Below are 24,956 nucleotides of genomic sequence, written 5' to 3'. Positions count from 1 at the left end.
GCTATGGCCAGTATCAGAGAGACTATTGCCTATGCTCTCTTCTAGGATTTTTATGGTTTCAAGTCTCATATTTAGGTCCTTATCCACTTTTATTTTTGTATATGGTGTAAGAAAGTGGCCCAGTTTCATTCTTTTGCATATAGCTGTCCAGTTTTCACAATACCATATGTTGAAGAGATCATCTTTTTTTCCCATAGCATACACTTGCCTCATTTGTCAAAGATTAATTGACCACATAATCATGGGTTTATTTCTGGGCTCTCTATTCTGTTTCATTGATCTGTGTCTATTTTTGTGCCAGTACCATACTGTTTTAATTACTACAGCTTTGTAGTATAACTTGAAATTAGATTGTGATACCTCCAGCTTTGTTCTTCTTTTTCAAAACTGCTTTAGCTATTCAGGGTCTTTTGTGGTTCCATACAAATTTTAGGATTATTTGTTCTAGTTCTGTGAAATATGCTGTTGGTATTTTGATAAGGATTGCATTGAATCTGTAGATTGCTTTGGATAGTATGTGCATTTTAACAATATTTGTTCTTACAATCCATGAGCATGGAGTATCTTTTCATTTGCGTTGTCTTCAATTTCTTCCATCAGTGTTTTTTTAGTTTTCAGAGTACAGGTCTTTCATCTCTTTGGTTAGGTTTATTCCTAGGTATCTTACTATTTTTGGTGCAACTGTAAATAGAATTGTTTTCTTAATATCTTTCTGCTGCTTCATTATTTGTGGACAGAAATACAACAGATTTCTGTACATTGATTTTGTATCCTACAACATTACCAAATTCATTTATCAGTTCCAGTAGTTTTTTGGTGGAGTCTTTAGGATTCTCTATATATAGTATTATGTCATCTGCAAATAGTGAAAGTTTTACTTCTTCCTTACCAATGGATGTCTTTTATTCCTTTTTCTTATCTGATTGCTGTGGCTAGGATTTCCAGTACTGTGTTGAATAAAAGTGGTGAGAGAGGACATCCCAAAGGCCCACCTTCTAATACCTTTGCACTGGGGTTAGGACTTCAATGTATAAATTGAGGGGGGGGGGGACACAAACATTCAGTCCATAACAGGTATAAAAACTGTGCTAATGTTCCAGATAGAGTCCCTCAGATACTCTGCAGATTCTGTACAATGTGAAATCTCAGTGAGCACTCAAAAATACTGAAATCAGTACAATCCAGTGAAAATAAATCTGGTTGCATTCAAGTTAGATTTTTAGTTGTCACTGTTCCATGTTGCACTGGCATCATGGGGAGGAAAGATACAATAATCATACTTGAGATTTAGAAGACTCTTAATAAGCAAAGCCAGTAGATCTTATGACCTAGCAAAGGCATAAGCCAAAGACACATTTCATTTGCTGGGGGGAAGAGGGGAAGAAGGTCTTCATAAGAGGTTTAAATATTAAGTACTTTAAGAAAGGAAATGAAAGCAATTACATTAAATTTCCATATAAAGAGTACATTTTAAAATTTTCCGCACTTGTCAGGAAAGAAAATATCATAAACAGACAGGACTGCAAAACAAAATTTGTTCTGAAAAATGGAGGATGACTTAATCATCAACTCTTGTGAACCATAAAAATCCATTCTGTCTGCACCTAACCAGGGAAGCTGTCATCCTCAGCCTGGAAATTTAAAAGTGTCTGGAAATGTAAAACCAATTTATATTTTTATACTTAGATAAATGTTAAAGCCTTGGTTTTTCATCTTCTATAAAAACTAACCCCTACTTTAAACACAGGTTTTCAGTTATACACTTGAAAAGTGTCTTCCATAGCTATTAAAAAAGGTATTTTCTCCATGATAATACTACAAAGTTTGCCACCTAAAAGGTGCTGAATAAATGAATATAAAATAGAACATTCCTGTTTGTTATATAATAAGTACTATTCTGTGGCACACACTGAGCTAGACTCTGGAATTACAATTTACTGTGGAAACCTTCTGTGGTCCTTCCCTCCTCCCTTCTCTCCACAGTTTAGGATAGGGACCCTCTCCTCTATACTCTCCTATTGTCCTGTTTTCTCCACTCAGAACAATTTTATACCATACTGATCTGCCCCTTCCTGACTATGCAGTTCTTGAGGGCAGTGAGAAGTACTTATCCATCTCTATATCCCATGCATTAGCACGGTGCCTACTGTACAGAAGTATCTAGTGAGTGTGTGGTGGATGAAGGCATCTCATGCAAGAGAAAAACGGGTAAAGGAACAATTGCGGCAATGCCCTTGGTGTGATACTGGAGTTTTATACAGGTTCTATGGGACTACAGAAAAGGACATGTTATTAGATGGAAAATCAGGAAATCTTTCTAGGAGGGATGAGATTTCAGCTAAGTTTTGAAGGGCGAGTAGGAAATAATTTCATGGAGAAGGTAGAGGGTAGGGAGACAGGGAGGAATGATATTCCAGGTAGAATGTCATTCTAGAACCGAGGCATGAAATAAGCCACATTTGTCCTAAATAGCCAAGTCCTAGAGAGCTAAAACAATCAGCAAAATCCAGACTGACAGCTTAAAACACACCTATTTAAAAAGCAAAACAAAGTAGAATATTTAAGGATGCCTATTGGTGTGATGAAACTATTAAGAAATAATAAGTGATTATGGGGCGCCTGGGTGGCTCAGTTAGTTAAGCGTCTACCTTCGGCTCAGGTCATGATCCCAGGGTCCTGGGATGGAGCCCCGCATCGGGCTCCCTGCTCAGTGGGTAGCCTGCTTCTCCCTCTGCCCCCTCCCTTGTGCCTGTCAAATAAATAAATAAATAAAAATCTTAAAAAAAAAAAAAAAGAAAGAAAAAGTGATTAGAATAAAAATCTGTACACTTTTATTCGGAAAGCAAGGGACTGTGATTGTGACAAGGGACATAGAGAGGCTTTTAGAGTGGATGGCAAAATTCTGTTTTTTTGATCTGAGTGACAGGTACAAGAATGTTCACCTAGTAATTCATTAAAGGATGAGATGTTTTATGTGGTTTTCTGTATCAATGATACATACATATATATCCTATAAAAAAAACCCACTACATTAAAAGACCTTTTTAAATTGGATCTTGGGGGGCACCTGCGTGGCTCAGTCGTTAAACATCTGCCTTCGACTCCAGGTCACGATCCCAGGGTTTTGGGATCAAGCCCCACATCAGGCTCCCTGCTCAGCGGGAGGCCTGCTTCTCCCTCTCTCAGTCCCCCTGCTTGTGTTCCCTCTCTCACTGTATCTCTCTGTGTCAAATAAATAAATAAAAAAATCTTTAAAAATAAATAAATAAATTGGACCTTGGACACTGATGTAACCCAGATCATTTCAGCAAGCTGGAGACCACTCACAATATTAAGTTTTTGATACACAGAAGTTAACAATTTTGATAAACATAGACTTTTGGTGGCTTTCTAATGCTAATATTAAATTCAGTAAGATGAACTTGGAAAAACAGTGTGCTATCCAACTTTTTTTTTCTGTTATACCAAAAAACAAAACAAAACAAAACAAAAAACCCCAAAGCTGTAAACCATAAAATTGAAGGATCTCATCACTAGGCAAGACCTTAGTGCTCAATTAGTCTCATGATTATACAGTTACATTTTAAATCTCATCTACAATATCCATGAGAAACAGCTGTCTTACTTTTACTTGAAAATCTTCAGCAAAAGAAAATTCAGCAACAGTCTTCCTAAAATGATTTGGCTATGTTAGCAAAGGAACAGAAACTCTGATCATCCTAAATAAACCACTCAAATGTTCAAGTGCTCAGATTATTAGCACTGGACACATTTAACTATTCAATATAACCAAAAAGCCAAAGTATTATTCCAGAGTTATTGCCACTGCTCAAAATACTTTGGAACTCCTTTGGAATTTCCCCCAGAATGTGTATTGTTTTCTTTTGAAAACAATATCAATTTGTTCTCAAGGATGATAAATCTTAAAATCATAAATAGCAATTTGTTAGAGCTGTAAAGGACTTCAGAGATCATCTAGTGTACACTTCCCATTTATAAATAAGGAAGCTGACATTTAGGGTGTTTTGTGTCTGTTGAAAGAATGTCATTCTTGGATACACAAGTCTGTGTTCCCAAGAATGGTGAATATATTTAGTCATTCATTCAATAAACATTTATTAGTAACAGCTATGTGTCAGGTACTGTGCTAAGCAATAGGAAGCACAAAACAAAATACAACATTGTTCTTTGACCTTGAACATACAGTATTGTTGAGGAGAAGAGCAATGGTATACAGACCAATAACTAAACAAGATCAATACTTTAAGTGTCATGAGAGAAATACAAACTACCTTGAGAGTTCTCAGAAGGTAGATATAACCCAGCGTGGGAAATTAAAGGTTTCCTGGAAATAGTGACAACCGAATAGAGACCAAAGGAATTAGCAGGAGTTAGGAAAAAAGAGTAAGAACAACAACAACAACAAAAGCATCTGTATACAACTTCCAAAGGAGAAAGGGAAAAACACGCTTACCCAAGGAACGTCAGGTGACTAGGTCCAGCTAGCACAGAGAGTGAGGGTGTTGTGTGTGCTGTGGAAAAGAGCATCATGGGACAAGATGGAGTGGAGGCCAGAGGCTCTGAATACTGTGTTAAGGAGTTTGACAGCGTGAAATGATGAGAGCTTTTAATGAAATGTTAGAATGGAGAGAAGGTAAACATGTGAGAAATGAAGGAAACAGAATTAATAGGAGCAGGTAGGAAGGGAATGAAGGGAATGGAGGTGAGAGAAGGCAGAGAAGGAAGGAAGGGAAAAAAGAAAAAAAAGAGGAAGGAAAAAAGGGAGGGAGTTCAGAACCTATCTTGGATAACTGGCAGATTATGGAGATGGGAAATGCAAGAGGAGGGACAAGAGAAGACAATGAGATGTGCTCCCTTAAGACATATTGGAAGTCTGTGGAAAATCCAGATAGAGATATCCAGAAGACAGTTATATGAATCTGGAGCTCAAAAAAGAAATCTATACTAGAAATAAAAATTTGGTAATTGTAGCAAACAAGTCACTCCCTGGGGGCACAGAGGCTACACTGAATCCACACAGGGAGATAAAAAGTGGCTTTGATCCTCCAGAACAATGTATAGCAGGTGTGAATTAAGGACAAAGGACAGAATCTTGGGAAGCACCAATATTTATAGGAGGAGTAGAGGACATAGAGCAAGTAGAGCCTGGGTAAGAGTGGTCAGCCCAAGCGAGTACCGGAAGGTATGTATATACACACCTGATACCTACACCACACACACACACACACACACAAAGGGACAAAACTGTTGTTCTTTGCAGATAGTACGATTTTCTACATTAAAAATCAAAGACTAAATGCAATGTGATATTCTAGACTGGATCCTGGAACAGAAAAAGGACATTAGTGGAAAAAGTGGTGGAATCCAAATAAAGTTTGTAGTTAACAGTAATGTACCAGTATCATTTTTTTTTTTTATTTTTGACAAAAGTGGCATAGTCACGTAAGAAGTTAACCTTAGGGAAAGTTGGGTGAAGGCTACAGGAGAACTCTAAAATCTTTGCAACTCTTCTGTAAATCTAAGATTACTTCTAAATAAAGTGTTTTAAATGTCAAAATAAAATACAAATAAACCATTACAAATAATTCAGCAACGTTGCTTGATATAGAATATATAAAAATCAATTGAGTTTCTGTAACTCACAACAAACTGATAGAACATGTAATTATTTCTTTAAAAGATACCATTTGTGATAATAACTGAAGGTTCCTGGGACTTTTATGGAGAAAATTCTAAAACTTTATCAAAAGTCATTTTTAAAAGACTTGGGAGGTATGAATGCTTACAAATGGGAAGACTCAATATAGTTAAGATGTCACTTTTCCCCCCAAATAACCCATAAATTTAATGAAACCCCACGGGAGTAGTCAGCGGTAGAAAACCAGGAAGAGTAAAAACCAAGTGAAGACATAATCTCGAGTGGGACCTACAAAAAGCCCTTCATGGTCAACTGCTGCAAAAGGAGACTGCTAACATGACTGAAAAGTATTCACTGGATTTAACCACAGTAAGAATGTGGGAACAGTGAGTGCAAACAACTTCTTCAAGAAGTTCGACTGAAATAAACCACAGAAATTAGAATGTAGTATTCAGAAAAAAATATGGTGTCAAATTGCATGGATTTTGGAGTCAAACAGAACTGGACTCAAAATCAGGCTTTACCATTTACAGGCTGAGCTTACTTCCTCACCTGCACAATGGACAAGAATTGCTATTACCTATGGCTACAGTGAAGATGAGATGATACTAGATCTCTCTCCATATACAAGTTTTAGTACAGAGTTATCATCAAATATGTTGGCCTCTTACTCTACCTATTTCTTTTCCATTGCTTTGTTTTGAGATTCAAGGAATTATATTATTTCTTAGGAAACCTTATACTTGAGAATGAGAATATCTAGGAGAGGGCAAGTGTGACCTACAAAATGTGGTCTGGGGTATCTTATAAAAATATGTCATTTATCCTATATATAATATCTTACCAGAGGGAGGCTGATTCTTTACCTACAGCAAATCAATTTGTAGTTTCACTATTCTCAAAGTGAGAAGACAAAGACTTACACTAATTTCTCAACCTATTATCCCGTGTTAACTATTTATTTATTCATTCATTCAACAAAGTGATCTTGGTGGCCTGTTATGTCAGGAGTATTCCAGGAGCTAGAAATACAACTTTAACCAACATCTGCAAAGTCTCTGCCCTCACAGAGCTTACCTGCTAGTGGCAACTGTACAGTGTTTCTTAGATGGGCTAGCATTAATGTTATTTATCATTTAAGTAATTTGAAACAGAAGCAAACAGAAACTCTCAATACACGAAGATAATCAGTTGTCTAGGGGCACCTGAGTGGCTCAGTCATTAAGTGCTGACTCTTGATTTCGGTTCAGGCCATGATCTCAGGGTCATTAGATCGAGCTCCGCACTGGGCTCTGCGCTGGGCATGGAGCCTGCTTAAGATCTTAGGACATTTGGAAAAGCAACTTAAATCCAATTAGGTTTTTGATTATTTTTTTGTAATCGGAGATGGTTTTTACAAATGAAATAACATTTCAGTTAAAGCGTAGCAAAATATCAATCTTTGATAAAAAGTTGCCTTGTATAATTTCTGTAAATTATACCCGTTCTGAAAAAGGTGTAATGCCCTAATGATAAAAAGATTTCTAAACAAAACAAAACAAAAAAAGATTCTCTTATGCTATATCACTGGTCTGCAGATGACAGGTACTCCTATTTCCTAGCATCTTCATCTCAGAACACTGAACATATTTTAATTTCTTACTCATTCAAAACAAACTTTTACATTTAAAATTGAGTGATAAAGTGTGTTAGCTTTCCACTAGAATTATATTTTTGAGCAAAAAAAATATGTTGGAATTATCCAATTTAATGCTGAAGACCAGGTACTAAGAGCTTTTTAATGTAGATTACTGACAATGGAGCCTAGGTAACACAAGAAACTCATTTGTTGAAAATGAAAAACTTTAAATCTCTCTCTCTCTCTCTCTCTATATATATATATTTGTGTGTATATATATATATATGTATATATTTGTGTGTATATATATATATATATATGGATTACTTGAGGTGATAATCAACAAAGATCAACAACCTATATTTATTTCTTCTTTTTGTGACCACAAACAACAAACAAGCTTCACATAGCCCCTCTCATTAAACTTTCATTTTTAAATTATTTTCTTTTGCCTTTCATCCTAGAACCCAAAACCCACACCCCATTTTCTTCACAACTCAACTGACTAGTTAAAATTTATAGGTAAGAACATTTGACACACAGATGGTTCATTAAAATTCTTAGCAACTCCTCAGTTTGCAAAAAGGTTAAATTGAATATATGAGAGTAAGAAAAATAGGAAGGAAGAAAAGAAGAGCAGGAAGAACCTTAGAAATCTATGAGTTCCCTCCTTACTACTCAGTCAGGACATGGTTTTATGATACCATTAATATCAACTCTTATATCCATAAAGTAAAAATTGTTTTTACTATGTGATAATAATGATAAAACATTTAAAACCATTTAAAATTAAAATAAATGAAATACATTATATCTAAAATACCAAATTTCTTACCATGATTTTACTTCTACACTATACCATTTAATTTCCACAATTACAAAAAATTGACAATGTACAGCTGATTTATGCCAAAGAGGAGGCTGTTATGAGCAATTCTAATCCATAAAGAATTACAAAAATCAAATTCTTCCAATATCTCCTCTACTGGAGGGCATACGTCATGACCTAAAATGGAAGCAGTCAGGCTAGCTGAGCTACAGATAAGAGCAAGTGTAATACAAGGCCCAAATGGCGGCAGACGTCAGATGATCCCTGGCTCTTCTAATAACACAGCTGCTCATTTAAGAATGGCGGTTGGTTTTACTTCTATAGTGGCACCAGATAATTAAGTCAGACTGACAGCAAGAAAGAAAAGCCTATTATTTGGTATCTTGAGGCATTCCAGAAGTCCCAAGTGTAATACAGGGTCAAAGCAGAGCTGCACATAACTTCAAAGATGGAGAGAAAAGGAAAGTCTCAGCACTCCTCAGGAAATAGTCACAACAGGTTGATAGGTAGAGAAAGCGTCTTCCCACACCCTTTCCACAGCTGCCGGTGCCTCCAGAGAGTATCTGACTAGCCCAGCATCAGGAAGAGGCCTGAAGTGCTCTGCTACCAAGGGCACTTCTTGGCCAGCTTTGTGGAGGCAGCATCATTAGGCAGGAAAATTCCATCAACCATTGGCAGGGGCATTCCCTGGCAAGAACTGCAGTACTGATGTCTCAGTCATCTGGATTTCAGGAGCCCACACTGTCTCCTGGCACACCAACACAAAGCATCGATGACAGCCTGCACCGATAAACATAGGCTTCCACCTACAAAAGGCATCAACCCTATACAAGTGTTAAATGGTCTTTTCTCCCCAGAGACCAATGGTTAGAGAAATGTTTCTAAAAATAAGTTGGCCACAAAATTATAGAAATGGAGAACAGACGGGTAGTTTCCAGAAGTGGGGTTGAGGAATTGAATATGGCTATAAAAGGGCAACCTTTTGATGGAAATGTTCTGTATCTTGACTGGGTCAATGTCGATATCCCAGTTGTGATATCGCACTATGGTACTACAAGATGTTACAACTGGGGAAAACTAAGAGTACATAGAATCTCTCTGTATTATTCCTTACAATTGAATGTGAATCTATCATTACCTCAAAATAAATAAAATTAATTTTAAAAAGTCAGCTTAGTTAAAAATCTCATCTAGTTTAATAATTAACATTTGAAATATATATTTTAAGATACATAGAATTATTTGAGGGAAGACAATAAAAGCCAAGGAATGTAAGGAAGATCGATGCCTCTAGACATTATTTTTACTATAACTTTAGTTTCTATGGTAAAAAGGAATGGAATAAATTGAGAACCCACAGGTAGAACAGCCCTTAGACCAAATAACTGGCCTCCATGGTACGTAGGTATTTTCATTTTATTGTTGACCCACTTCGAGCTCAGTCCTATCTGGGCACATGGAATAAAACACAATACAGTTGAGCCCTGAATAGCACAGGTTTGAACAGTGTGGTTCCACTTATATGCAGAATTTTTACAGTACAGCCCTGGAAATGTATTTTCTCTTCTTTCTGATTTTAACATTTTCTTTTCTCTAGCTTACTTTAAGAACAAAGTATATAAATCCATGCAACATACAAAATGGTTGTTAATTGACAGTTTATGTTATCGGTAAGACTTCTGATTAACCGTAAGCTATCAGTAGTTAAGGTTTTGGGGAGTCAAAATTATATGCAGATTTTCGACTGTCGGGTGGGGGGAAATCAGCGCTTCTAAATTCCACGTTCTTCAATGATCAACTGTATTTTACAACATAAAAATCTGATGTAAAGTTTCAGTTAATACTAAATTTTAATTTTACTCTAACAATCATAGGGAAAATATATGAGATGATTCAAAGAGGAATCAGTATTTGAAAATTATTTTTTTTGTTGTTGGCTTATTCTACTTAGCAAATTCTCAGTGATTCACAGGCTGATTTTATAGTCTGTGGGCTATTCTACATCCAGGGGTTCTCCATTTCTTCCATTCTCTTCTTCATAACCTCTGAACACTTCCACTAAAAGGTGAGGATACAGGGTTAGAAGAAAGAAATATGCTCAAATTCACTTGTGCTACTTGTTAGTTGTATATTAAAACATTAGGTGGTGGAAGGGGTACAAAGACAAGACAAAAATGTTTTTTTTTGTGCCTCACATAGCTGAATGTCTACAGGTTTTTATATTTTTCATTAGCAAAAGAATTCCAAGAACTGCTCTGGTGAATACAGAACATGTGATCACTTCACATTTCTTTGTGTCTCCTGCAATGTTTACTGAGTTAGCAGGAAGCTCCCTGGCCCCTGGGGCAGAAGTCTGCGCTACTTATGAGGAGATTTCTTCCAGCAGAGCCTTCTGAAGCTTTAGAAGAGCTGCTCTGTTGTTGGAGGCCAGCATCAGATAGGCCCTTGAGGAAGTCAATATCCTGACATGGAAAAAGTAGTTGAAAGTCAGACCTTCAATCAGGGTCGGCCACTGCTATAGCTGAAAAATATTTTCCCCGAGAAACAACTGCTGATGTTCCTAAATTTTAGTTCTATAATGCAAATCAATTCTTGAAAAGTCCTTAACCCCTTTGGTTTGTCTCAGAAGAATGGAGTTCAGAATTCAAGGAACACGATGAAAAATGAAAATACTTGTACTAAAAACAGGGTAGCCCACTCAAAGGCCTACAGGGACTATGCAAGTAACACAGAACAGTGAATCAGCTTGACTGATGAGATGAAGGGGAGTAGGGAGGAGTGGGGAGGTCATGGACCATGGACTATATATAGGACACATGTCCCTGGCTAGTGGGGCAGCAACTACTCAGTACCAGTCAAGTGCAGAGTTTGAATCTCCCCCACTTCCCATCTCCTTCCTTCCCTCCTCCCTACCTCACCCCCCCTTCTCTCTCTCTCTCTCTCTCTCACACACACACACACACACACACACACACACACACGGTCTATGATGGTAATTTGATGTGGCTTGTAGGTCACCAATTTGAAATCCCTCTTCCCAAAAGCTATTTTGGGAAAACAGGGTACTCCAGATTTCAGGCTGGAGTACCCTGAAATCACAAATAGCTCAGATAAGATGCACAATAAAACTATAAGCTGCCACAAGCAAGTATTTTTGCCATCAATCCAACATACCCAAGAGATGGAGCCCCTCCTGATTACAGTCTTTTCTTGGCGATTCTTTCTCTTTTTGAAATGCTTCTTGGATGATTTGAGAAAGCCTGAGGTTTCTCTCAAAGTTAAGTGCCCCATGGAGATAATGCAACCAGCTTGGTTGGTCATGCTCCTCCCCTAGGGGTGAATGCCAATTAGCTGGACTGTTTGTGTTCCTGGCACCTCTTTCTGGATTGAAGAGTTCACATTCATCTATAAAAATCATGCAATTCAGGCAGCTCCAGAACAGAAAACAGAGCAGCAAGTGTGTGCCTGGGGAAGGAGGAGCTTGGGAGGGGGGCAGGCAAGTAGAGGCACAGGGTGGAGAATGGAAGCTGCCCAGAGTGTTCCAGTTATTTAACTGCGCTCTCCCACACAGTCATTCTATTTGACTGGTAAAATCATTAGGAAAACACCTTTCAAAGCAGGCTTAAGACAAGAGAGTTTTATTTGACTCTCATGAAAATAGTCCAGGCAGCACGTCTCCCAATCAGTGACGAGCAGTACTACAGCCTCCACTTTGGAAAACCCTAATTCCGGCCAAGAGCTCAAGGCCCATCTCCAAAACTTCCGAGGAGGCCCTCCCAAGGAAAATTCTTTCCTGCATCCCCTGCATGACATAGCTGGGTGGATTTAGTAGGAAGCTGGAAACCGCTCCTTTGCCTGAAAGGCTCTAGTAAGAAACAGGGCCCCTTCTTCAGCTGTGTGGAGAATTTAAAAGAAGAAAACAGGATCACTGTTAAAGAAGAGCATGGCTCCACCCCCCGAGAATGTCCCGGACTTGAAGTCCAAGTTAATAAAGTGGACTACTCTGCACTTGAGTTCTCTAAAATAGGGTATTTGAAATTAATGCTTAAAAGCTGGAGGGGTGGGAAAGATTCTTCAAAAGTGTTGGCCATATCCTTACACAATATCTCCATTATTGAGGTTAAATACTTTGACTGGTTTCACAAAAATACTGTGCTCTGGGATGGAAATGAACAGTATCAAAATAATCCAGTGAATAACTGAATATGCTGGTTAAACCTCCTTAGGTTAATGCCTTTCTATGTTTATCACTTTACAATGTTATTTCCTCAAATGAACAGGAAGCTATTCAATCAACGCCCATTTTAAAAATGTTATCTGATCCAAAGGCTCATAGATCCAAAAAAAAAAAAAATACAATGGCTTTCTCTTCTCACACTCCTAACATGTTTTATACGCTCTACCCACGGAAGAGACAGGTACGTTCACTGTACGGTCTTACTAGCTAAGCCTTCATTCCCCCCAGTTCTAGTCTCAGGGTCTAGAGCATATGTATTGAGTGCTTAACAGATGTCTACATTCCATGGTGAACTCATAAACCTAGGTTCTACATCTCTCTTCATTTAATATATAAAAAATACACCCTTTTATTTGACTTTGTCGATGCCTATTTAGTTTATACATGTATGGATTTAACTGTTTTGTTTACACTCTCCATCTAACAAACATTTATAAAACAAACATTACTGTGTACCAAGCCCAGCACTAGAACATACACCCTGGCACCACTGATAACAATAAAAAAGACTGTGAAGAAAAAGAAAAGACTGTGGATGTATGACCCAACTGAGCCATGTCCCAAATGAACAAAAGACAGCTCACGAGCTTGTTTTAATTAAGGAATTCACTTAGGGTGATTTAATTATGAATCCCCTGAAATATCTGATCTCCCCTTTTCCTCCTACCTAAATCTCAAAAAATGTAAATAGCAACAATTAAATCTCTTCCACTTTATTTCTTGTTTTCAGGACTTTTGCTCTGTCTCCACATTGGCTCCCTTCATTCCTCTCTGTGTTCTAAAATATTTATAGTGTAGATGGATTTAAACACACTTTAAGTATCTTCCCTCCTCACTCTCAGGTTCTGGCGTGTGAATGACACACAATTGTAAAAAAGAAAAAAAAAGTTGTAGAAATGGAGTAGGGTCAGATAACTAAGGGCCTCAAAAAAAAAAAAAAAAAAAAAACCAAGCAGGAAGTTTAGGTCAAGACAAGAATGATAAACATACTGCAGGTTCTTGAAAAGAAACACATCATACTAAAAGTAGAGTTTAAAGAAAACCTAACTGAAAATTTACTGGGGCTGCTCAGGTGTAAGATAATACAGATGTGGACTGTGATGGTGGCAGTGAGCAGGGAGGACAAAGGAATAAATGTAAGAGTTTCATAAGTCTGAATTTTGGTAAAAAAAAAAAAGAAGGGGGGAAATGTTTAGGTTTCAACTTGGAAATATGAAAACTGAAAGGAGAAAGTTGATAAAATAAGGATATCCAGTTTATGATCCAGCAGCAGCTCCATGCTCATCCAAAAAAAAAAAAATGAATTGCTCATTTGATTGGAAGAGAAGTTAGTTAGGTTCAAGCTAACAGAGTGACGTCCAAATGAAGATGTTTTCCAGACAGCAGAGACTTTGAAACTGGATGTGGTAGACTTATTTTGGTGGTTCCAATGAACCACACCTTTTGATAGTCATACCTTGTGTAGCCTCTCCCATACTGACTCTAGTCTTGGGCCACGTTGACTGAATTTGGTCAATGGGACATTAGCAGACATGATGTAAACAGTGTTTACACACTGGAGCTTGCTCTCTTGAAAACTGCTCATGAGATCCAGCCACTCTTTAAAGCAGCCCAGGCTAGTCTCATGGAGAGACCACATGAAGACATAAAGAGATCCACAGGCTTCCAGTTACCACTGCCATGGTGACAGACATGTAAATAAAGCCTCTTTAGATATTCCTTACCCAGCCACCATTTGACTGCCGATGAGAAATCCCAAACTGTACTAGCAGAAAAACCGTCCAGCTGAACCACAGTCAATCCACATAATCATGAGAAATAATAAAATGGTTATTTTAGGCCATCAGATTTCAAGATGTTTGTTAGATAGCAGTAGCTAACTGAAACGCTGGAGAACAGATGAGAGACAAGGGTGTAAAAGGGAGATTCAGGAATAATAAACTGTGACCGCTAACATCCATTAGGGTTCCTACCTGACAGCACGATACTAAATATTCTGCCTGTGTCATTCGGTGTTAATACTCACAACAGTACTAACACAGTAGCTTTTAGTAGCTAGTATCACCACCAGGCAGATGGGGAAATTGGTATTTAAAGAAATTAAACAACATACCCAAGATCATACAACTGTGCCTGGGTGGTACGGTCGATTAAGTGTCTGACTCTTGGTTTTTGGCTCAGGTTGTGATCTCAGGGTCATGAGACTGAGGCCCATAGCAGGCTCTGTGCTCAGGGCAGAGTCTGCTTGGGATTCTCTCCCTCTCCCTCTGCCCCTCCCCACCACGTGCTCTCTCTCTCAGATAAATAAATAAGCAAATAAATAAATCTTTTTTAAAAAAAGGCACAACTGATACACAAACCCAGAGATACCAGTTACCTGCACAAATGTGAAAGATGAATCCATGAGAATGACCTTAACAAAGAAGTGAGAATAAAGAAAAGGACCAAGGGTAGGGCTAGGGCTGGAAAGAACAATCGACCATAGTTTTGAATTTTTCTCTCATGTCAAGAACAGCTGTTCAACACATTTTTGCTAAGGAATCACTTGTAGCCCCTATTTAGAAGGCCAGTTCCTGCTTGTTGTTCTACCTCCGTAATTCCACTCTGATAACAGTGGCTCCTAGGGCCACATTTAGAGCCACCTACGGGCTAAGGGAGGCTGGCCTCACATGTCTATCACTTTAGGATCACTCTGGCCATCGCTGGGGACAGGCCCGACATGAAGTGCCCTCTTTGGGCTTCTACTCCTGTCCTTTGGCCATGCCTATTTCTTATGACATTATGAGTCCTTCCCAGAAACTGATTCTTTGAACCTCCTGCAGAATTTGAGCCAAAAATCCTCGGAGCTCGGTCCAAAGAAATCATCTTCTTGGTTAAAGATAAGGAAGCAGGGTCCAGGGTTGGTAGTGACCTAGGGCCAAAGATCAGCAGTCCCAGTCCTCGTCTACTGCTAGACGCCGAACCATATTGTTTCTGTGAAGCATGTCACTATCATTTTTTTCATTTGCCATTCCTCAAGGAATAGCTGGTTGAAATAATGCTTAAATTGTGCCTTGTTCCAAGTAATTAGTTGTGGGGGGGGCGGGTAGAGGGGGTGGTGGAAAAGCAGGGGAACGGATGAAAATACCAAGAAATAAGAGGGCTCATGTTCCCAAAGAAAATCTTGTATGATCTCTCCTCATTCTTTATAATCCAAAGACAAAGAGTTAATTACTATAGTTTGTAAAGTTAAAAAAAACCATAAAAGTATGCAAGTGGTAAAGCAAATAGAGCTCAGGCTCTATCCATACTTCCGTCTCCCAAAAAGGACCCTAAAAACACAATTATTGAATGTTCTTCCTTCCCCTGTACCACAAAATCTGTCACTTTGTTTTCTTTTGCTCCTTTCTCCTTGTCAGACTTGGAACCACTCTCTAAAGAGCGTGCCAAGAGTCCCATACAACTCATTACTTATGAGTTTTGAATATGAAAGTCTGTTTCAGCCTAGATCTTCTCTTGCGCATCTGGGGGGAGGGCGTATTTGTTTTTCCTTTCTTCCTTTCCCCCTTCAACTTTCCACCTCCCTTATTCTGTTGGCTCCCCTGACTTATTCTTTCTGCTTCTTTCGAAAGATATATGAGGCTGAGTAAGAGAAAAAAAACCCAGACATCTATAAAGGCATCCAACATTATCTCAATATTATTCTTGGAGGAATAAACAAAGGTTTTATGCACAAAAAGTGATTCTGGGGGCACCTGGGTGGCTCACTTGTTAAGCGTCTGCCTTCAGCTCAGGTCATGATCCCAGGGTCCTGGGATTGAGCCCCACATCAGGCTCCCTGCTCCGCGGGAAGCCTTCTTCTCCCTCTCCCACTCCCCCTGCTAGTGTTCCCTCTCTCGTTGTGTCTCTCTGTCAAATAAATAAAATCTTAAAAAAAAAAAAAGTGATTCTGTTTGAGATGCCCTGAATTGAAATTTCTTATCTTGGGCACGGAAGGGAGTCTGGCCCTCCTAAGTAAACTGTTCCAAGACCAGACACAAATATATCTCATTTAATCAACTCACACTTTTTACTATAACTATTTTTCCCATGAATTTCTAAAGTACACTACTTTCTACCTCTAAGGGAATAGTGATTTTCACATGAAGAAAATATTATTGAGAATCTAGCCATAGTCTTTCAGCTGGGCAATACAAGGGATCAAACTCCTGATTAGCATTTTTTCAGATTCGGGAAAGAACTTTTAAGCCAGGAAGATGCCTTGGAGATCACCTGTTCCAATGCTGATGTTTTTAAAAACAGAAAATAGGCTCCCTACCCAAAGATGTTTTCTTACGCCATCCAGACCTCTCTCCCTTGCAACACTCAAATCCTAAGGGCTTGCTGGTCACCACAGGCCATTGCAACACCACTGGGAGCTAAGCACACTGGGGTCCAGTTAATTCTTCTGAACAGCCATATTCAACTGGGATCAGGCCTTTCCCCTCCTCCTGTATGAAGCCTTTTTCTGGCTTCCCATACCCAGCATCTACAACTCTTACTTTCCTGCTACCATACTGAATGAAGAAGTCTTTCCTCCTTCGAGGTTCATACCCTCACTTCCTCTCGTTGGTACTATCCACTGATTGGTCACAGTCACGCACAGAAACCTTTGGGATTTGGCACCCCACATCTCTTCTCATCATCTTGAAAGACCTCACCATTCATGTAGAAGCCCCAACAACAACCTAGCCTCAGCGATCCTCAGCTTATCAAACCCAGCACCCTGTACTCACTACTCCCATGGTCGTGCCATCATCCGAGGGCTGCAGCTTCATCTTCATCTCCAGGACAGTATAGCCTCATTTCCCTCTGCTGGTTTTTCAGCCTCATTGACTTTACGGACCCAGACTCCACCACTGATCTGCCAGTTCTTAGCCTCTTGGACTTCACTTCATTACCAGTCTCAACTCTGTGGGGTAGCATTCAACTCTCCTGCTTTTTCTTCCGAGCACTTCTAAAGCCAAGCCCCAATTGTAGATCAATATACCCATCTAACTTCTCCACTCCTGCATTCAAACTATTTAACATATGCAATGGAGATCTATCAGGAAATCTATGAGGAAGTGACACAATTATTAGTGTCATTAGGTGTTATTAGAAATGTGAGGTCCCCAGTGTTGGGTGGGCCCTCGGCAAGTGTTCAGCTGCCAGGGGCATATCCCAGGTGTCTTCCTCTCCCATTCGCTACAGCAGCAATATAAACTCCCACCATGCTTTAAGGCTTCCCGGCCCACAGCCACACCTCTCTCCTGGACATAGTGTTGCCCCTTACTTCAAAGAAAAATCTGATTATCACAGACATAAAGTCTCTAAATGTTCCCATACCTAAAATCTTACTTGCCCACACTGTCCTAGCCAAGCTAAGCTCATAAATTAGTGGAACACATTCATCTATTTTTTTACAGCAACTAAGCTACCAAAGAGAGTTTGTCATGTTGTGCCATTTTGCTACAAAATCAGCACCCTGAAATCTGTGTATCTGGTGGTATTCTGGTATGGCCTTTTGGCTTCCCAGTGGGAAGTCACTTTGCTCCTGAGGTCATAAAGATAAGGAGAGCCAGTCCAGGAGACCCAAGCCTCATCCAAGTGTCCAGGGTACAGATAAGGAAGATGTGCAGACATGGAAGAACTCCCCTGCTGCTGGCCCAGCACCTAATCCCACTCCCTCACATCCTCAGCTTTCTCCCAGCAGTGCCAGGGGGAGAGGGGGAGAGAGAGACAGAGACAGAGACAGAGATCATCTTGGACTTTCCATGAGGCTCAAAAACCTAGAGCAGAAATGCCTCTAGTTATGCTGACATCCCTGCTTCTAATCAATGGTGATTTTTTCTCTACAAAAAAAAAGAAGCTGATGCTATGATAGAAGCAACAGACATTCCCCATAAGAGCCCAGAATGGGACTTTAAAAAAAAAAAAAAAAAACTAGCACTTGTCCTACCTAATCAGACTACAGCCTCCACTCCCCTCTGCTGACCAGTCCTCAGGAACAGGCCTCTGAGGCCCAGTTCAGTTGTATGAAAAGAGAAGAGCAAGGCAGCCTGTGGGGCAGATGGCAGTGACAGAGGCCAGGGACAGCAGTAGTCCTACCAGGATCACAGACAAGAACAGCCTGAAACAGCTCCACGTGTATCACTGTGATCTTGCTGGGAATCCTCTGTTTGTTTGCTCTGATAACACACTGTTTTTTCTAGAATAGGATCATCATTCTGGGTTTCAGGAATCCTAAAGAAGCAAAGTTAACTGATACATGTCCAGGAAAGGAAAAGAGAACCAGAAAAAGTTAATGAAAGACACTGTGGAGGTTCCTCAAAAAATTAAAACTAAAAACACCGTATGATCCAGCAATTCCAAGTCTGGGTATCTATCCAAAGAAAACAAATCACCATCTAAAAAGGTATCCACATCCCCATGTTCATTGCAGCATTATTTACAATAGCCAAGACATGGAGACAACCTCACTGCCTGTTGGGTAAATGGATTAAGAAAATGTGATAGACATATGCACACCCACACACAATGAATTATTATTCCGCCATAAAAAAAAGAACAAAATCTTGCCATTTGTGACAACATGAATGAACCTTGAGAGCATTATGCTCTGTGAAATAAGTCAGACTGACAAAGACATACTGTATGTGGAATCTAAAACACACATGGGCTCAAAGATACAGGGAACAGATTAGTGGTTGCCAGAGGCAGGGGGTGGGAAAGTGGGCAAAATGCATCAAGGTGGTCAAAAGGCACAAACTTCCAATTAGAAGATAAATAAGTCCCGGGGTTATAATGTACAGCATGGTGACTATAATTAATGATATCATATGAAAGTGTCTAAAAGAGTAGATCCTAAGAGTTCTCACATCAAGAAAAAAAATCTGTAACTCTGTGAGGTGATGGACATTAACTAAACTGATAATTATTTTGCAATGTATATTTATATCAAATCATTATGTTGTAAACCTAAAACTAATATAATGCTGTATGTCAATTGTAGTGAAGAAGGGGGAGGAAGAGGGGGCGGAGGGGAGAAAGAAAAAATAAGCTAGACTCCATGTTCCATGGAAAGCACCAGTCAGGGCACCTGGGTGGCTCAGTCCATTAAGCGTCTGCCTTCGGCTCGGGTCATGATCCCAGGGTCCTGGGATCGAGCCCCGCATCGGGCTCCCTGCTCAGCAGGAAGCCTGCTTCTCCCTCTCCCACTCCCCCTGCTTGTGCCCCTGCTCTCGCTGTCTCTGTCTCTGTCAAATAAATAAATAAAATCTTTAAAAAAAGAAAGCACCAGTCATACAAGGGGGAATCTCCTTAGGGCCTCAGTGACGACCTGGGGACCAAAGCAAAACTAAACCCCTCGGTATTAACAGGAGGTCAGTCTAGTCCCTCTGTTAGGAACTCTGACTCACGTCCTTGAGGCATCACAGTGAACAAGCTGGTCGTATCCAAACCAGGGTTGGATATGTCAGGACACTCTAGAATTTATGCCAGTAAGGGCCCTGTGATTGTTAATTTTATGTGTCACTTCGGCAGTGCCATGGTACCCAGATATCTGGTCAAACATTATTCTGGATGTTTCTGTGGAGGTGTTTTTGTTTGAGATTTACATTTAAATCACTAGACTTTGAGTAAAGCAGATTACCCTCCTCCAAAATGTGGGGGGCCCTCATCCAATCAGTTGAAGGCCTGAATAGAACAAAAGACTGACCTTCCCTGAATAAGAAGGAATTCCGCTAGAAGATAGCTTTTGGAATTGAATCACAACATTGGCTTTTCTCTGGGTGTCCAGCTGACAGGTTGCCGGCTTCCATAATCACATGAACCAATTCCTTAAAATAAATCTCTTTCCCTCTTTCCCTCCCCTTCTCCTTCCCTCTCTATCTCATGTGTTTCTCCTATTGTTTCTGTTTCTCTGGAAAACTCACTCATACAGGCCTCCTAAAAATCACATTGCTAGGTCATCTGGTTGCAGCCCTAGGCAGCAGGGTCCACCCCAACACCCCCCCCACCCCCGCCGCCGAGCAGAGCCCACCTCTAATGAGACTCCAAAGCCAGGCTGACCTTCGGTGGGCACTGATGTTCATACATCAAGCCCAGTGCACAGTGACATGCTTCCCCCTCCCCACCATGTGTTCTGATCCAGGCCCTTCACATCTGTCCCAAATCATCCCAAAGAACAGAGTTATGATTTTCACACTTTAGAAGAGTAAATTGCATTATGCAAAATATGTTCAGATATAGATTTTTGGTGTGCTTTGACTTGGACCATACAGTGAATTAGAAATACTGCTCTGCTTTCAAGTACTAATTAAGCATCATTTCCCTTAGCAAAGTAAAGCAGTTACAGTGAGAGTAACCAAGGCCATGCATCCCTTGAGTGGGAGTGAAGAGGAGAGAAGCCAAGCGATAGGTAAATGAGAAGTGGGCTCCTTCTGAGAGGAAGGCATAGGCCTGAGCCCTGCTCACAAGCAGGGCTCCAACAGTCAACTGATGGGCTGCGTTCACCTCTTCTTCCTGAGACAGTACCCTGTGGGTCACTATCTCATTTATCTCCACCCTTCACATTCATACCCCACAAAGAATAGTATCCAACACCTGCCTCCACTCCCTCACTCCCCATTCATTCTTCTCAGAAATTTTTATGTAAATAAATATGGATATATATATATTTTTTAATTTTCGTAATAAATGGGTAAAGAAGTAAAGATTCGCCTTCATCTCTTCTCTCCCAATTCCATTCCTCTCTCCAAAGTTATAACCACTTGTTAGCAGTCCAGTGTGTATCCCTTTCAGACCTTAGTCTTAAATAGTCCATAAGAAGATAACCCTTTTGTGTGCATGCATTTTCATAAATGGGGTAATATTTTCAGTATTGCTCCAATAATTTCCTTTTTTCTCCTGACAAAATGGAGACCCTTCCCCTCTAGGGCACATACATCATTTACAGTGTGCCAGGCAATGGTGTGAAACTGGACTACCTTAATTTCCTAACTGTCCTCCCTACTCCCAGCTTACACCCTCCAATCCATCCCACACACCCCAGTGATTTTATAAAAGCCCAAATATGCTACTCTTATTCCCTTGATTAAAATATTTCATTGACTCCCCACAGCCTTGAGGATAAAGATCAAATTGTTCAGCCTGGTTTACAAGGCCTATCAGAACCCAGGCCCTTCCTACGTGGCTGGCCTTGCTGTTTACCATAACCCTACACTCCAGCCATGCCAAACTATTTGCAGTTTCCAAAACATACCAGACCTGGCACTGTTTCCTTGGCCTTCATGCCTTTATTTGCCTTCCAAGAAAAATTAGTTGAGTTGCAAAACATGTATGTAAATAACTAAATGACTTCTGCTGAATGGGGATATTAGCCACACTGCTGTTAAAAGTTGGGTGGAGGGTCTACCAAAATGTTGTAACTTTGATTTAGAATAAAAATCTAAAGCATCACTCTGGTGGTAACACCTCCTTGCCTCCCAGGATCCAGTTCGGCAGTCACTCCTGTTCCAAGTCTTTTCTGACTTTCCTGTCAGAATTGACTATCCTCCTTGGAATGACCTCACTTTGTTACAACACAAGGACATGACACAAGCAAAGCAGCCATAACATTTTGCACCTCTTGTCCTCCCAGACAACACATGTTTTAAGGGGGTATGGGCCTATCTTATTGGACTTTTTTAATTCCCAGTATCTAATGCAATACATGACAATATATTAGACACCTGTGGTTAAAATACCAAATCAATAAATACATTATTTTTGGATCCGGCCGTCCCCGGCGCTCGCGAGCTCCAGGCCGGCAAGGGTCGTGGTGCGCCTGTGCCCGCGCCTGCGCCTGCACCTGGGCGGAGGTGGGGTGCGCCGCAGTGACCCGGCCTTTTAGTTTTCCCCTTTCTCGCCCCCGCGCAGGCTTTCGGGAAGGCACTTGTGCGGGGGGCGGGGGGGGGGGGAGACTCAGCGCTGAAGTGGCTGAGCTGTCGGGAAGGGCCTGAGTGGCCGCTTCGAGGACCCAAGGTCAAGGGCCTCCCCCACCCCCCAACCCTTGAATAAGAAACTGAAGCTCCCCCGAGAGGGCAGGGCCCGGTCCCAGGCACGGTGGCCCAGACCTGGGGAGGCGCGCGTGCCCCAAGCCAGCCCTGCCAAGCCCTTTCCACAGGGAGGCAAATCCTGCAAAATTGTCTAAAGCCACAGGAAAAATGGTGGAAAATTCACCGTCGCCATTGCCAGAAAGAGAGGTTTATGGCTTTGTTCTTTTCTTTTCTTAAAGATTTATTTATTTATTTATTTGAGAGAAAGAATGAGAGAGAGAGAGAGAGAGAGAGAGAGAGCACATGAGAGGGGGGAGGGTCAGAGGGAGAAGCAGACTCCCTGCTGAGCAGGGAGCCCAATGCGGGCGGGACTCGATCCCGGGACTCCAGGATCATGACCTGAGCCGAAAGCAGTTGCTTAACCAACTGAGCCACCCAGGCGCCCTGTTTTTTTCTTAAGCTCCCAATTTGGCTTCATCCTGTATCTTGTGTGGGCATTTATTCCTGAATCTTGGCTAAACTCCTTAGGATTAACCTATTGGCCTCAAAAATACTGGGCAGTTGCATTGTCCGTCTACTTCCTCATTACTATAGTAATTGGTTACCTACTGTTATTTGGAATAAACATAATGAGTAGCTCTCCACTCAACTCCATTCATACAATCACAGATAACTATGCTAAAAATCAACAGCAGAAGAAATACCAAGAAGAGGCCATCCCAGCATTAAGAGATATTCCTATTAGTGAAGTAAACCAAATGTTCTTCCTGGCAACTAAATAACTTTATGCCAAAAACTAAGTTGTATGTAGACTAACAACGAGCATTTACTATAATTTTTTATGTAATTATTTTGACTCTCTCTCATACCCAATATTGAAATGTAAACAAAGTAAGTTGATTCTTTTAGATTAAGTTCTATTGATATTATAAAAGTTCTTGAGTATTAGTTGTTAACAGAATAAAATACTGCATTACCATATAGCAGCCTTGTTAAATAAAATAAGTATCAGTAAAAACAAGTAGTCCCTCCAAAAAAAAAAATACATTATTTTTCTTGAGATAAAACTTGTCAGGTCCCAAATAATATGTAAGATGAGTTAAAGATACTGACAACATACCAAGACAAAAAAAAAAAATGTTAAAAATGGTTTTTAAATGAGGCAAACAAATTCAAGTGCTGAAAAATGGTGAAGCCAGGTTTGAGATCATTATACATGCAAGGAGCAGACCATGTATTTGGCTTTCCAGAAGCCAATAGCAGGAACAAGTTTCTCAGAGACAGTAAGGTTAAAACAAACTGGCTGTTAAGGAGAAGGGTAAGGACTCCTGACACAGTTACCAAAGAGAAATTTTTCCCAAGGGATTCAAAGTGGATACTATGAAGTGAGATAAACAGCAGCTTTAAACACTTCTTAGAATTAGTACAGAGATGAGTTTCATACAGGTGTTATACTAAAAAAAATCACTCACCATAAGCTAAAGGCTCACACCAACCAATGCATTCAAATTGGTTCTCTCACTGCTGGTCAGGTTAAATAGAAGATATACTTTAGTGATTCTAGTGTACTGTCCTTAACATAATTTGGATCATGGACAACTCTGAGAATCTTGATAAAATACTATGTATCCTCTTGAAAAACACCCTGACATGATATTTTGCACTTACTTTTTTAAATTTTATTTTATTATGTTATGTTAATCACCATGCATCATTAGATTTTGATGTAGTGTTCCATGATTCATTGTTTGTGTATAACACCCAGTGCTCCATTCACTACATGCCCTCTTTAATACCCATCACCAGACTAACCCATTCCCCGACCCCCCTCCTCTCTAGAACCCTCAGTTTGTTTCTCAGAATCCATAGTCTCTCATGGTTCGTCTCCCCCTCTGATTCCCCCCCTTCATTTTTCCCTTCCTACTATCTTTTTTTTTAAACATTTAATATATTATTTGTTTCAGAGGTACAGGTCTGTGAGTCAACAGTCTTACACAGTTCACAGCGCTCACCATAGCACATACACTCCCCAATGTCTATCACCCAGCCACCCCATCCCTCCCATCCCCCACCACTCCAGCAACCCTCAGTTTGTTTCCTGAGATTAAGAATTGGAATCATGGAAACCTAAAGCTTGTCCATGGATGGACCCCTCAGGTTAGACTCTCCAACCTGGAGTAAAGCTATACTATATATCCTTGAGTGAGGCTTCCATAAATATTATTCCCCACAGCAGGTTTTTTAAAAGGTTCCGCTCTCTGCCCTTTCTAGAGAGCAGGACCAGATGCTTTAACTGTCAGCCATGGTTGGAGTGAGGCTCCTTCCGGAAAAACAGAGGTGCCTAACTCCACTTCTGGAGGTGAGACTGGTGGCTAAGGCCAAAGTTCTTCAGAATTCTACAACATAAAGTCTCTACAGCTCTACATCATTAAACAAGGCCAAAAATAATTTAAGTCTGGAAAATATGCAATGTAGGTATAATCAAATAGATTTTTTTCTTCTAATCTCATTAAAACACTCAAAGAATATCCAACTTTGAGTAATGTAACTTCCTGAAGTGACTTTCAAGAAAAATT

The 24,956-nt window shown here is 40.1% G+C and overlaps 2 protein-coding genes across 2 annotated transcripts in view; one reads left to right on the top strand and one right to left on the bottom strand.

The window, feature by feature from the left end:
- FGF2 (fibroblast growth factor 2) overlaps nucleotides 1-24,956 on the bottom strand; it is a 68,269-nt gene that overhangs the window by 19,280 nt on the left and 24,033 nt on the right.
- Nucleotides 22,549-23,162, top strand: LOC113924920 (phosphatidylinositol N-acetylglucosaminyltransferase subunit P-like). The gene is made up of 2 exons (XM_027599271.2): nucleotides 22,549-22,599; nucleotides 22,812-23,162. Exons 1-2 carry the CDS (start codon nucleotides 22,549-22,551, stop codon nucleotides 23,160-23,162), a joined length of 402 nt encoding a protein of 133 aa, XP_027455072.1.

Source organism: Zalophus californianus, chromosome 2 (genome assembly GCF_009762305.2).
Source record: "Zalophus californianus isolate mZalCal1 chromosome 2, mZalCal1.pri.v2, whole genome shotgun sequence".
Classification (NCBI taxonomy): domain Eukaryota; kingdom Metazoa; phylum Chordata; class Mammalia; order Carnivora; family Otariidae; genus Zalophus; species Zalophus californianus.
This window is presented reverse-complemented; position numbering and strand designations above follow the sequence as displayed.

Excerpts from the sequence above, each read along its gene's own strand:
- LOC113924920 (XM_027599271.2), top strand. The coding sequence starts at position 22,549 with ATGGTGGAAAATTCACCGTCGCCATTGCCAGAAAGAGAGGTTTATGGC. Across the intron at positions 22,600-22,811 it reads AAAGAGAGGTTTATGGCTTT|CCACCCAGGCGCCCTGTTTT; the intron begins GTTCTTTTCTTT and ends TAACCAACTGAG.